General features: G+C 42.9%; 1 protein-coding gene across 2 annotated transcripts in view; it reads left to right on the top strand.

Annotated features, from left to right (window-relative positions):
- The window catches only part of mcu (mitochondrial calcium uniporter), a 60,336-nt gene extending 45,494 nt beyond the window's left edge, over nt 1-14,842 (top strand). For both annotated transcript variants that reach the window (XM_085368790.1, XM_085368789.1), the window contains exons 3-9: nt 5,751-5,814; nt 8,569-8,739; nt 8,846-8,950; nt 9,221-9,381; nt 9,710-9,913; nt 10,782-10,898; nt 11,105-14,842. In XM_085368790.1, coding sequence (XP_085224916.1) covers nt 5,751-5,814; nt 8,569-8,739; nt 8,846-8,950; nt 9,221-9,381; nt 9,710-9,913; nt 10,782-10,898; nt 11,105-11,185 — 903 coding nt within the window. In that variant the 3' untranslated portion in view covers nt 11,186-14,842. The remainder of the gene's footprint in view (nt 1-5,750; nt 5,815-8,568; nt 8,740-8,845; nt 8,951-9,220; nt 9,382-9,709; nt 9,914-10,781; nt 10,899-11,104) is intronic.
- Nucleotides 14,843-15,274: the final 432 nt, after the last annotated feature.

Genomic DNA, 15,274 nt, shown 5'->3' with positions numbered 1-15,274 from the left:
ACTTAATATCGAGGCGTTCAAGAATGCGACTGCCGATTTCATATCTGTTAATGGCTTTCACCGGGCGAGGAACACTGCCGAGAGAAAAGGCAGCGTTTTCCTTTGTTGCATAAGCTCGTCTGTGCTGAGGCTGGAAAAAATGACGGTGATTGCTGTCACACTGTTCTCAAATCCGCTTTCTTCTGTAGCAATTGCTGAGTGGCCACCTTATCGAGGTGTATTTCTAAGGGGTGGGATGATTCGCTTGTGTGCCTACAGTGATTTGTGAGAGCCTTGGAAGGGACACAGCTGTGCTTTTCAACTTGTTAGGCTCAAAGTGGAGAAATCTGGGCTTCAAGGGGCCGAGCTGACGAGATCTTGCCCTTAAGGCAGAATATAGAAAGTAGACGTAGCATGAGATGGCTTTTTTTTTCTGTCCTATTTACTGTTGTTCACTTCAAGAATAAATCAATAATTTGATAATAAACTGATGAGGATTTTTCTGGATTTGCTACGTTAACGATGCCTCTGGGCTCTGCAAAAGACATTCTCGTTAGTAGACACTCCGTAATTAATGAGTTGTTAAATTAAAGACTCATTCATGTCAGTTCACCTTAAGTTTAACTTTATGGCTCATTGTGTGGAAAAATGCTTTATTTTATCACTTTAAATGGCTTCATTTTGTTTGTTTTGACTAAAAATGCTTTTATCTAAACAGTGAATATAGAAATTCATAGAAAAATTGTCCTTTTACATAATTTTCGATATTTAATTACTTGTTTGAGAATATAAGGCATTCTTCACATTCCTGGGATTGAGCGGAAGAAAGGGTTTTCAGCTGTTCCAGTCAGCAGTCTCTTAATATGCTATAAAAGAGTAATAAAACCAGAAACACGAGGTTCAGGAAAGACTCGGAAATCTTAACGGCGATCGTTGTGCACAGACATTCCTTCTAGCAGGTGATAAGGTGGTAGAATTTAATACCTCGTAAACCTCATTTGCCTTCTCTGGGATTCCACCTGGGAGCGGCCCTGTAAGGCTGAATCAGTATGGGTGACGCTGCTTTTTGTTTGTGATATATTGCAAACTGGTGGCACATTCGTCCCTGTTTTAAGTGTTGAACATTTCGGGTGCACCTCTTAGACACGATGCGTTCACTGCCAACCCCCTGCGTGCCCTGTCCTGTCTCTTCAATGTGCAATGTGCACATTTAGCAAACAATAGTGCAAAAGTCTTGAGCCACCCTTCATTTCTTGATATTTTACTTCCAAGGAGCCAGACTTTCCTGTCAGTGTTCTTGAACAATAGTTCTGAAGGTATTCAAACTTTTTCTTTGGACATGTTTTATTTTTTGTTTTTGCACTCATTTTTAATTCAGTTCTTGTACCTGACCATCTTTATTTTTCTTTCTAACTCCATCAAATAACTTTTTTTTTTCAATTTCTTTAGCAAATCTGCCAAAAAATGGCATAGTTTGACGGGAATTAAATAATATTTTTGCACCAGCAAAATGATTTCTGAAGAACTATTAGCTGAAAACTTGGCATATCTAAGGATGTTAAACATTTTGGGGAAACTGGACAAGTGGAGGACAAATGAAGTGACAGGCTTAAAAACTGTCTACAGCACATGAACCCAAAGTCCTTTATTTAAGCAATAGAATAAAAATCCAGCAAAGACCTGACACAGGGCCTGAGAGATGCATCTGGCCCTTCAATCGATCCATCTACTGCTCACCAAAGCCTCATCAGAAATGGTCACTGATCACTGTTTGGAAGAGCGGTTTTTAAGAAGCCATTCTTAAGGGAAACTGTGAGGAACGATATACCGAACACACTGCCAAGAAAAACACAATCGGTGGAAGACAGTCGGTCCTGGATTGGCCTGTCCAGATCCTAGACTTCAACATTTTTTAAGCAGTGTTAGATCATCATCACCAAGGAATGAAACAAAAGGAAACCAAAGTCCAAAGAAGACCTTTGAATGTACTCCAGGAAGCCTGGAGAACTATTAATGACGACTACTTAAAGAAATTACAAGCAAGCTTTGCTAAGAGAGTGCAGACTGCTGAAAAGTAAGGGTGGTCATACCAAATGCTGACTTTCAAGCTTGTAAGAGTTTCAAGCTTGTATGCTTACACATTTCAGTGAATCCTGGCATCTTTTTCCCGTTTTCCTAACAGAATATAAAGAAATAAGGAGTGGCATAAGACTCTTGCACAGCACTGTGCAGTGACCTCCTACAAACTTCAGCTTCTCGGGAATCAGATCTTCTCGTCTATCAGAATGATAGAATGATTACTGCAAAATTGATCTGTGTGTTCTGATTCTGTACTGGTAGAAATGGACATAAATAAGGATTTAAACATGTCTGATATGCAGGCATGAAATTAAAAAACAAAACAAAAGATCATTTCAGTGTGTATGCTCAATGAAGCCCAGGATGAATCTATTCTTTATACTGAATCAACATGGGTGCTACGAATGTGCCCACGTTATCTGCTCTGTAGCCACAACCCAGGACAGCACATTACCACATAGATGGATGCAGTCATTGTGCAGATAAATGGCAGAGGTTTCCACTCCTCCAGAAGGGCACCGTGAAATGGGAATTATGTCACCAACATTATTCCTCAGCGCCGGTGTCTGTAACACATTTGCACGCAGGCTCACACAGGCACACTTTGCAGCCGTGCTCGGGAGCCGGTGATTTCCCCGCGGTGTGTCTGGAGTTAAAATGATGTGCTTGCAAGGATGAAGAGGTTTTTAAAATGCAGTGTCATCTTGGGTTTAGATTCAGTTGCAATAGCAATGCTTAAACAAAAGAAGTGCTGCCCACACATCTAAGCTACTGCTGTGGTTTTCCAACCGGGGTTGAAGTAGCTGAGTTCATCTGATGGGGCTGTGGGTAAAAATGTCGAGTACTGCCACAGAAGTAGCACGCTGTGTACACAGTAGTCGGTTACCAAATGTAGCATAACCAGATTTCTTTATATCAAACTAAAAATAGCCCTGTTTCTTAATTTTTTTTCCCCCTGGCATGAACAAAACCATCAGTGAGTAGTGTGAACCCACCCTCAGAGCAGCTCTGCTAGCAGCTTATGAATTTGTATAGCTGCGCCAGAGGAGGAGGAAGCTAATAAATCTCGCAAATTTCTCCAAATGCATCACCTGACCTGAACTAAAAACAAGAGCATCATTATGCTGCTGGAATTAAACACAACTAACATAGCGGAGGGATGATGTCGATGTAGCAGCGATGCATGTAGTAACCCGTGCACCCGCCCTCCTCCATCCTGAAGCCTGGCGCTTGTATGTGAAGTTGTTCTCTGTGAGGATGATTTATCTTCGCTGCAGATCGGTTTCATGCCTCTTCACTGTTGCTGTGTAATACGAGAGCTGGGAAAGACACAGCTGTTTCCTGTTATCAACATTTTTTTTAATCTTCTACAGGAATTTATTATGTAATCTTCTGGGTCTCTGTTTGCTTGCTGTGAATTTAGTACACTCAAAATGTAGACGTGCACATATGGACTGTGGTAAAAAGCAGCAGTGGTTATAGAGCACGGTGCTGATGAGAGTTGAAGGAGATCAGAACCTGCACATCACGATTCTGTGTGAGTCGGACAGAGATGGAGGCGGTTAGGGAGGGAGGGTGAATTCGAGGGGCAACCCCCCTTTCTAGACGAGGGATTCCTTTACTGCAGTGATCAGCAGTACTCCCCCCATCCCTCCCCTCTCGTGCTCCTCTCACTCATAGCTTTTCTCTTTCCGTCTCCCTCCCTCCCTCGTCTTCCTTCTCTTTCTTACCGCCATCCCTGCCAAACATACACACTCCACAGTCACGTTTCGGGTGGGGAGGGACTGTCTGCTGCAGGGTACAGTGTATGCAGCACATGGTCAGAAACGCAAGCGCGCTTGTGACTCGCACGTTTTTACTCCAGACTCCATTTATCTCCATCGCTCCCCCGCCACCCCTCCATTTATCCTCACGTTCATTCTCCCCGTCTCTCCACACCTCTTTCCCCCTCTCTCGTGGCCCGTCTGCCCATCTCCTCAGCCCGTTTTTCTTTGTCTCTCCCCCTTTCCCTTCGCCGTGTGTGACATTGATTCCAAGGTTGCTGTGCTGTTGACTGCTGCTACGCTGTTAAATATTGCAGGCAGCGTTTCAGTGGCTGCGTGCCGAGGGGAGTGGCACGCAGCTGAAGTTAATGAATGAGCAAAGCAGTGCTGGAGTGCTCTCTGCAGACTGTGCAGTTATTCCAGATGAGCCAAAAGCCCTTTCTCAGCATGTCATCTGATCAGAAACCTAATCACTGTTTGGGCTCTACTTGGTGCTTGGCAATTGGTATTCTCATTTAGGACACACACACACACACACACACACACACACACACACACACACACACACACACACACACACACACACACACACACACACACACACAGAGAGAGAGAGAGGAGGTGCTGCAGTGCTGGCATTTACTCTCACACCTTCTCCATCCTTTATCCAGATCAACATCATTCTGTGCATTTGATTGATTGGCAGTCCCAGTCACTGATTGACAGCAAGCCTGGGTTTGAGTTTCTGTGTCTCAGTTTGGTGGTCGGATTACAGCCAGCTTCCTTTGAAGAGGCCCAACTGCTCACAGAATTATTTTTATATACGAGTTTATTTTCTGTCAGTCACAGGAAACCTTTTGACACAGGCCGTCTGTGTCAAACATGAACAACAGTGTAAAGCTTTGTAAATACTTAAAGAATCTGTGGGAAAGCCTTATTGCAGACAGACCTGGGATAATTGTGTTGCTGACTAATAATAAAATCAGGCTTTATTATCCGGACCGTTGACTTCTTTTTGCTGCCGTCTTGCTTTTGTCCAGGATTAAAAATGATGTTGGTAAATGGAGCATGTTTATCTCGGCTGTACAGAATTAGAAAGGATCTGTTTGCAGTGAAAGTATACGCACACAGATGCACAGATGCACAGATACACGTCTCCTGTGAGATATCTTTTCACTCTGTGACTATCAGTGCAGTTGAGAGAGCTTTGAAGCTCTGCTGTTGTGGTTTGGATCAGTAAGGGTCAGAGAGTGTGGGTGTATCGTAGATCTGATGTTACAACGGTTGTACACAGATTAAGCGCATCAGTACATTGTATACTTGTACACATTGTATACAATTATATGCAACCCTAAAAGTTGCACAGATCTGGGCCCCAGATGTCAGGGACAGTGCAGAAAACTGAGCATTTTTGTGGTACAGTCACAATTGGTTTATCCAGAAGTTATGAGTCCCCAGAGGTGTTTTTTTTTGGTTTTGTTTTTTCCTGATGTCTCATCTTCATCTGTTCATTTGTTTTGTTATTTTTGTTTTTTAAGAATGAGAAGAGCAGCCCGCCTGCCATTTGCCCTGGGCTGGATGATGTCCCGCCAGTAATTTGAAACATATGAACACTCAGAAGTATTTTTGTGACAAGAAAGCCGCAGTTAAATCGGTTAATTCGTCCTACTCGGGCGTGGCTCTTGTCTGCAAATGGGAGCATTTCTTGAAAATGGGAAAGCGGTCCCTGTTGTGTAACACAACACTCTCGGAAATAAACAATTAGAGAAGTAAGTGGCATTGATTAGGGCAGTTTCATATTGCTGGGTGCTGCACGCTGATCTACAGCAGCAGCAGCTGTGGCTGGGTGAAAGAAGCATGCCAGGTGAGAACAAACAGTGAAAAGGCAAAAAGTAATGAGTTTGGTCCACTTTCTCCTCCTATCTGCAGGTTTGGAGGGGCGCCCCCTCATGGCACGGCCAGAGACTGTTGTGTTCCTCTGCAGCTCCAGAGGGTAAGTATTCCCTTCCTACTGCATCGTTAACTTGACACTCTCACCAGCAAAAATCCAGATGCAGCACTCGTAGCTGTATGAGAGGTTTCCCTTCCTTTTTTTTTTTTTTTTTCTCAAACGAAGGAGAAAACCCCAAACAACAATGCGAGAAATTCTGCATCAATCGGAGAGTAGAGGCTCATTTGGAGTTAACAGGCAGAAGTCATTAATGTGGAATCAGTCTCGGGGTAGCATCTGCTTGTCTGTGTGAGAGGCGGGAGTGATGGAGAGTGTGAACAGAGGGTGGAAGAGAAAGGGAGCAGCACTGCAGAACAGGCTGAATTCATTTAAAAGCGTGCCTTAATAGCTGTAGGATTGTAGTAAAGATAGACACGGGGTCTTTGCGCTTTTAACAATGCTCCTGCGATGACAGGATAAACGAGGACAAAGGGAACGTGTGCGGCAGAGGGGGGCACTCGGGGCAACGTTTCAAAGTATCACTGTAATGAAGAAACGGTCTTAAAATGAAACGTCTGAACCTTTGGTGTCTTTTAAACGTGACACCTGGAAAAGAAGCCCGGCTGGCGCTGCCTGTGCCAGCTGAGCGTCCTTCATTTCTTGGTGTGGACCTGGGCAGATATCTGCTGATTCACTGCAGTGGGCCTGTGCAGGAGGCGGAGGTTTTTGGGTGCAGCAGCAACAAGGAGGCTCGGATCATATCTCCTATGGGCTTGCAGCCCCCTGCCTTGATTCATGTGTCTGTCTTTAGAGGCCACTCAGCATGATAATGGTATAAGCTGCACAGGCTCATTACAACAGTAGTTTGGTTATGGACCAATAGAGCCATATTACAGGCTTATATTAGCAGAGAGTGCCAGTGAGCCGAGCGTGGGCTCAGCTGTTTGGGACAAAAGTGATGGAAGAAAAAAGCAGGGTGTACAGATGGCACCGAAAACGCACAGAATCCTAAACTTGAACTCAGTCCCAGGTACACTAAGTGATTCCATCTTTTTCTCGGCTATGAAAAGTAAAAAAATTTCAAAGAATGAATAAACTACGGTGTTTACCTCGAGGCCTTTTAATTCAGCCTCACCACACGCGCATGATTTAGAAGTCTTTCAGGCTTTTATGTGGGAATAAGAAACATCAATAGTTGGCTTCAAAGAATCATCGGCAGTCCTGTGAGGAACAGGTTCGCAATGTTAAGGCTGTATCGATTCTCCAGAACAGATGGCCTGAATAGGGCTTATTTTGGCAAACCGCAGCGAGCAGTGTATGTCTTTTAGTAGTTATTAGTCCTGTGTTGATTACTGACAAATATTAGATGTGCTAAACCAAAAATTAGGTACTGAGAGTAATAAGAATTTTTTGACAGCAATGTGCATAGACTCAATTATTAATGCAGCTCTCAGTACAACTATTTTACTATCTTATTAAAAAAAGATTTTCATTGACATGCCGTCATTGTTGATGGTTACAACCAAGCTTGGATGCATGCATTTACAATAACTTGGAAATGATCGTTAATTGGAACCAGTTATCGAATACCATTCCTAATCACAACTTGGTCAATGCACACGTCCAGTCAAAGCATCCTGTCTGTGGGAACCCACCCCTACACTGCCTCCGAATTTGTACCAGATAATTTCAGCCAATAAATAACTGTTGATGAATTACATTGACTGCAGCGTCTTATTGGATAAGTTAAATGGAGCCAGTGTTCCAATATGGCAAGATCTGTTAACGTTTAATGAACGATCACTGAGTTTTATGTTTAGTGTTGTGATGCGCCCAGTTAGGGCTACTGTGACGCCCTGAACCACAGTCCAGTGAGCAGTTAGACAAAATGCTCTTGTTAGATAACCTTTTTTTTCCAAGGTTTCTGTGTCCATGTGTTGGACCAGTTGTTTAAGTTTTATAGCAGTGCACTTAAGTTAATTAGATACTTAGTATCAGAACTCTGACTCCATACCACTACTTTGCTGGGCAAACTGTTTAATGCCAATATATCAATCAGGCCACAGATGGTATCATCTAGATGTTTTGTAGTGAGCCATGCAAAGTAAACCAAGAATAACTAGACTCCTGCTTCTCATTAACGCTTCTTAGCCTTTCTGTAACCTCATTTTATAACCACAGTTCCAAAGGAGTTGGGACAAAGATGCAAATCTCATGAAACCATATTTTTATTCACAATACGTCATAGAAACATATCAAATGTCTTGAAAAAATTTCGAATGGGAGCAACAAAACCCATGAAAGGTAAGTAGTACTAAAAAAAACAACTGGAGGAGCATTCTTCAGCTAATTAGCAACAGGTCAGTAACATGATTGGGCATAAAAAGAGCATCTCAGAGAGGCTGAGTTTCTCAGAAGAGGTTAATGAGTCCTTAAAAGAACTGCACCTACAAATTTCAGAATAATTTTCCTCAGCGTGAAATTGCGATATCTCATCATCTGCAGTATATAATATCATGCAGAGATTCATCCTGCATTTCTGATGGTATGTGGGAGTTAGTGCTTGCGCATCTGGAAATGCACTATGAATGCTCAAAGGTATACACAGGTTTTAGAGGAGCATGTGCTCCAATCCGGGGAAGTTGTTGTTTACTTCAGCAAGATGATGCTAAACTGCACACATACTGTAAATCATTGCATTCTGTATGTACTTCCATTTTACTCAGCATCCTAATTTTTTGGGCATTGAGGTTGTGCAAGATTACTGCTTTTGTGACGTTCGACCCGTCCCTGTTTTCTTACTCGCGACCCCTACAGAGGTGACGGTGGTGTATCAGAACGGGCTGCCGGTGATCTCAGTCAGTTTGCCGTCCAGACGAGAGCGCTGTCAGTTCACCCTCAAACCTCTCAGCGACTGTGTGGGAGTTTTCCTCCAACAGCTCCAGGCAGAGGACAGAGGCATCGACCGGGTCGCCATCTACTCTATGGGTATGCTCACACACACAAGTGAACAAAACCTCATAACCTTTAGTTCCAGTACCTTTTTGTTGCGTAAGCCCTCTCTTATTTTCTCCCCGTTTCTCTTTCTCTTCAGATGGGGCGAGGGTTGCCTCCTCCACAGGAATAGACATCCTGCTGCTGGATGATTTCAAGCTCGTTATTAACGACACCACACACCTCGTGCGGCCACCGAGGAGAGGTGAGAACCGGCGAAGCCTCTGCTGTTCGTTGTTAGGCAGATTTCAATCATGGCGTGTACCGCTGCGACTGTGGGTGTGACAGGTGTTTTGGGGGTTGCAGTGATCATGGTGATAGGTGCTTTAGCATAATAAGAAGCACAACCACTGAAGCCTGAAATTCTTGTCTGAATTCTGCCTTAGGGGGCGTCACCAATAAGAGGAAGTCAGGATTTTATTGCCAGCATGTGGGAAGCCTGTTTATTTATTTGCATTTGTGTGTTTAACTTCAGAGCTGTTGCCCCACGAGGAGGCGGAAAAGTTGAACGATGTCAAGTTTCTGGTGCAGCAGCTCTATACCACGCTGCGCATCGACGAGCACCAACTTAGCAAAGAGCGTGAGCTAATTGGACGACTGGAGGACCTGAACTCACAACTCCGCCCCCTAGAGAAGGTCTAACTCTCTTAACGTGTTTTGGAGTGCTGTAATATTGAAATTTGTGCTGCTACAAGACGATTAACCTTCACCACAACATCAGGGAACTTGAAATTAAGTGACCTGCATGCTTTTATTAAATTTTTTCATGGGAGACAAGAAGCTGTTATGTAACTAGTATAGCATATCACCCCAGTCACAATTCACACGACATGGCTAATATAACTAAAATGTTGTTATTCAGTTGTTACTTGTGTACTGAAGGGAATTACTGACCTAATGGAAAATAGTTTTATGTGCTCCGCTTGTGAACGCATGTGCGGTTTCTGTATTATCTCCTGTGCAGGTGAAGGAGGAGCTGAATAAGAAGGCAGAGCGACGCACCACTTGGGTGTTGTGGGGTGGCATGGCGTATATGGCAACCCAGTTTGGTATCTTGGCCAGGCTAACCTGGTGGGAGTACTCCTGGGATATCATGGAGCCGGTCACCTACTTCATCACTTACGGCACTGCAATGGCCATGTATGCCTACTTCGTTCTAACACGTCAGGTAAGACCACAGTCTTCAAACTTGGATAAAGATGTAAAGGCCTTAGCTTTCATGTTTACACCTTGTTATCACATGATCTAAGCATCCATGTTTGAAGATTCATACTGGTGGAAAACCAGGAGAAATCTGTATACCTAATAATTCAAACCTAATAATGGTTTGAATGCTGCAAAGCAGTGGGTTAAATCTGAGAACCTGTATCATGAGAGTGAAGGCATGAAGCGAATGGAGTGCCTTGGATGTGTTTCTCTTTTTTCTCGATCTATGGAAATGCCATCCAAAGACAAGCTCAAACGGATGTAATATGCATTCAGGCAGTGTTCCTGTTAAATATTTTTACATTCTGATAACCACTGAAGTCACTTATAATAGAAAAAAGTTCAGCTTTGATAGAACCTAATCAAATATGTGGATTTACTCCTTTTCCCTGCTGATTTGTTTTGTTAATTAACAATCGTGCACTGTTGCCTGACAAAAAGCATGGAAATAGAATCGATCTATTCATATTATCGTATTGAAAGCCTTTTTTCTAGTCTCCACACTTGTGTTTTGGGTGCTTTCGCTGTACCAAAAAGTGTGACTCATTGTAGGCCAGTTATGCCGAAAATCTGTTAAGAACCCACCCAGGAAATCATCACACTTGGGAAATTTAATGGATTTTTAAAAAACTTTTTAAAGCCTGGTGACATCGTCGCCCTTCAGAAATGTGTTCAGCGTTTATACAATTACCATAAATTTTTAAATCCAAGGACATGGAGCCAATTTGATGTTGGCTTTCTCACTCCTATAGAAATGAGTAGATGGAAGGTTTCTGATAAACTGGGTCCTCTTACACACAGCTCTGACTGCGTGTCTCTGTAACCTGCAGGAGTACGTTTATCCCGACGCCAGAGACAGGCAGTATCTGCTGTTCTTCCACAAGGGGGTGAAAAGGACACGCTTCGACATTGAGAAGTACAACAAGCTGAAGGATGATATCGCTGAGGTATAGTTGCTCGGTTGAAAGCTGGGTGTTTTGTAATGTAAAACCAGCGCTGCAGTCGCACTGGGGATTCACGCATTTTGCAGTTCAGCTCTCGGATTTGTTGTGCCAGTGGATACATGCGGATTTGTACCACCCCGCCACATTTTATTTATTTATTTGAATTTTCACTTCCCTCATTTTCCTCTCTCACTTTACATCCTCTTCAGGTGGAATTAGATCTGAAGCGTCTACGGGACCCGCTCCAGCTCCAGCTCCCGATTCAGCAACTCACCGACGGCAAAAATTGATGGGAAGAGTGACCTCCCCCTCGCTCAGCTCCTGCAACCCACTTTTTTCCTCTTCTCTTCTGCTGTCCTACTCCCTCCTCCCTCTTTCCCATCCATTTCTCTTAGAGTCCCCTATCCCTGCATCCCTCCCGCACCCGATAATCCCATCCCTTTATTCTCTGACGGAGGTTTTTTTCTCCTTTTTTTTTCCTTTTCTTTTTTGGGTTCTTCTTTTTCTTTTCCCGACTGGAACCTCGAGTCGGAATTGCAAGCAAAAACTGCTAAAAGGCGAAAAAAACAGGATGGTGAGAACATCAAGAACTGAAAACGTCTCACATGCTGGGGATGATGGAAAAGGAAGACGATGACGATAGCATTAAATTGGCCACAATGGATATGCCTCAAGTCTCCAGAGGGACAGCCGGCAGGTAACTCCAGGGATGAAACGGGAATTACTACACCTGTAGAACACTCCACGACAAGGAACACGCAGCGGGGGCAGCTGTGTGTGTGTCTGTGTGTGTTGGCAGGACTTTCAGGCTACCTTGGGACACTGACCTTGGCTGCCCTGCGGGTTACCACGGCGGCGCAGTCCTTCTATCTCTAGTGGTCAAACTGTCAACACACACGCCTCCTCTTGGACGGGGCAGGCTGCGAGGACACGTTTACAAGAAATCCCGACCGCAGTCACACCATCGGGAAGACCTTCGTTTTTCCTGTGGCCGACTCCTGCTGCCTCTCCCTCTCGGAGCCGCGCCTCCTCCAGGCGACGGACAGCTGTCACAGATTGACCTTCCTTCGTCAGGAGTCCGTCTCCACTCGCAGGATGCAGGATTGAAAACGCCTCATATCCTCTTCCTGTTTTAACGCCCTGTAGCGGCCCAGCCTGCGCAAGTATGACAGTACTACCGACAACAACATCACTGTGTGTTCTTTTATTCCAAAAAAACAAAAAGAAAAAAAAATGATAAAAATATTTTGGCACTTTTTATTTTGAAAGCCATAGTATATTTGTTATGGAAAAATATGAATATATATGTATACAATCAAATAAACCAGATGACCAGAGGCTAGTTTTTTCAGTGGGGGGAGGAGCTCTCATACAACAAACCTCTTTTTTTTTTTTTTTTCTTTTTTTTGGCATCAAACAGCTCATCTTACACCCTCTATAAAGATCTCCTGCCATGAAGGAAGCCCACTAACAGTCCAACACACACTTAGTCGCATACGCACACACACAAAAAGCATCGCCCTATATGCAGTACATACATAAAGCTACCAGTTTTTATGCATTTTCATGGCAAATGCACACTGTATGTGCCACAATAACAGCATTCAAGGTGGATGTAAGGCTCGTCTGCATGGCTGCCAAGGGGATTGGGGGGAATCCAAATACAAGGGTGCTGTTTGACTTCTTTAATTATCTGAATGCAGCAATTGCTGTAGAAACGCTTAACATAACGGCAAGGTTGAAATCTTTACCGATCATTGCCTCAGACAAACTTACAAGCATGGTAATACACTTGATGAACTGGCTTCTACAAAAACTTTCTTAATAGCTAGAGGTTTTTAGTAAACTCCCCGCAGCTCAGTAACCATTGTCTTGCCATCTTGTGTTTTTTTTTCTTTCTCTTACCAAATGAAATCACAAAATAAAAGCTCAATCCAACAACAAAACAAGTGTCATGGCATTGAAGTCATAGAGGTTTTCTCATTCAGAAACAAATCCAGAGTGTTCTCCTCCCACTGCTGCTGTAATGCCCCTCCCTCCCTGCTCCCTTGATGGCAAGGCGGGGTAGACTGCATGCTGTGGTATGCCCTCAGTAGAAATCTGTGAATGTGTAGGAGCATTATTGCAATTTTGTACTTAATTGGACACCTTTCTTTTGCACATTTGCTAAAGAGTCATCCACATCAAGCTGAAGTCTTATTCAGAGGTTGTACAAGCCATATATTTATGTTGTCCATTTTTATTTAGGGGGGATGGTCATGGAATAAACCTTTGCCAGGTTCACATATAAATTTATGTTCAGGCCGAGGATTGGTGGCCTTTTCTTCCCCCCATAATCATCTCTATAGCTTCTCAAAGCCAGTTATCTTCACTTCTGCAGAGGGGAGGCACACGTGGACTTCAGCTCCAGATCATCCTGTGCCTGTGTGTGAACAGTTGGCAAAATCCTACTGATGAGATGCTTGTGTTAAAATACAGATTTTATATTAAAATGCATGATTTTAGGGTCAAATCAAAGGTTAGACCTGCAGATCTCAAGGCAGGATTTTTAGTCGAAACTGTTACCGTGTGTGTGTGTGTGTGTGTGTGTGTGTGTGTGTGTTTTACCTCCCAGGGAAAAGGTGCCTTTTGGATCATTAATTATTTAAACTTTTTTGACAATGTAGCAATTTGGTGAACGGCAACATGATACATGATAGGAAAAACTATAAGAAGAGAAAGTTAATCTGTCTTTTTTTTTTTCCCCACAAAGAAGGGTTAAATTTCACTCTGTGGAAGTGGAAATAAATTTTTTGCTGTGTGTGTGTCTGTGTACATGAGTGTTTGTTTGAACCTGCATGTCTAGTGCACAGAGAGCAAAAGTGCACATCACCATATTCATGAGTCCTTTGCTCCTAATTGCCGCTTGTCAATAGCGCTAAAAATCAATTTGGCTCTCATCCCGTTTTACGGCCGTCATCAGCTTTAAATTTGTCTGTCCTGAACACACACACACACACACACACACACACACACACACACACACACACACACACACACACACAGAGAAAATGGTGTTTCCTTGGAGATGTTCTGCAGAAGGTGAGTCCTCCCCTCTGCTGTTTCTACACAACAACTCCATCATCATCATCATCATCGTCACAGCCTCCTTTTTCTTTTTTCATGCCATCCACCGTTTATTGCCTTTTTTTTTTAAACTTTTTTTTAAAACAATATATCAAATATAGGGAAACTTTATTCTAAAGAGGGTGTTGCATGAATGTATGTTTACATGGGAAATATGTTAAAAAAATAAATTAAAAAAACGATGATTTATCAAAATAACTGCAAAGATAATTTAAGAACGTTGTGTGTAGAGATTCCTAGTTATAAAGGGCAGCGGGGCGGGGTTGCGTCTTTAGAATCTGCCCTGCCAAATCTGATTTAAATCCAGGCCAACCAAATGCTCAAAGCCCATCTTCACCTTGTTTACTCCCTTAAATCCCTTCCCTCAGCTCCCCAATAAATGGAAAAAAAGCCACCTATAAAAGAGGTTTTATGACCTCTCGTCTTGGAGTCCAAAGTAAAAGTGGCAGGTGCATTTTCTTAGCTTATTGGGGGCTATCTCCGGTTCGTATCCCTCCTGTTATTCTTTTTCATCAACCCCCAGCCTTTTTTCTTCTCCAAAGTCACATTATTACAATGTTTTGAATTTGTTATGTTCTGAATTTCTTGTTTTGTTTCTTTGTTGCGTGGGTGTGAGCACTTACAATAAGATTTGTTTAAAATGCCTGAAGAATGAAGCAGATTATTGGGTTGAAAATGATCTCGTACTTCATTCTGACCTCTTATTTACTTTTTCTTTTCTCCTGTTGACATGATGCTGTAATGTTGGCAAAAAAAAAAAAAAACAAAAGGAAAAAAAAGGAAAGAAAATGTAAAATCCTGTATCATTTATGAAATATGTATAAAAGAGAAATGTAATTCAATTATCAATAAAATCCTTATCCAGTTTTTGGAACCAGTGGTCCGGTTGAAATTTGTGATTAATGTGTAACGCTGCCGATGTTTACAAGAAGCTTTCCAAGGTCTCGATGACTTCCCCAGACTTTCCTTGGCCTTCAGCCCTTCCTGCACAGGACATCCTATGAGATAGATCTGAGAATCAACACACTCTTGTTTTTATTTTTGGTGCTTTTTCAATCTTATTTTGATCATTAGAGCAGAAAAGGAATCATTTCCCTTGAATAACCCGAGAAAAGCCATGAGCCATATCGCTGTGTGGTTACACTTGGGTGCATCACTGCTTTAAGCTAAATGCTAATGACAGCAGAAAAACACTCACAGTGACCAATGTGAGTGTGAGGTCAGTTGTTGACATTTGACATATAACTTCCTGT

This window comes from Diplotaxodon limnothrissa, linkage group LG13 (assembly GCF_057381915.1).
Source record: "Diplotaxodon limnothrissa isolate DT_005_m linkage group LG13, D_limnothrissa_male_GT1.1, whole genome shotgun sequence".
Taxonomy (NCBI): Eukaryota; Metazoa; Chordata; class Actinopteri; order Cichliformes; family Cichlidae; genus Diplotaxodon; species Diplotaxodon limnothrissa.
The sequence above is the reverse complement of the archived record's forward strand: the minus strand, read 5'-3'. Positions and strand labels throughout refer to the sequence as shown.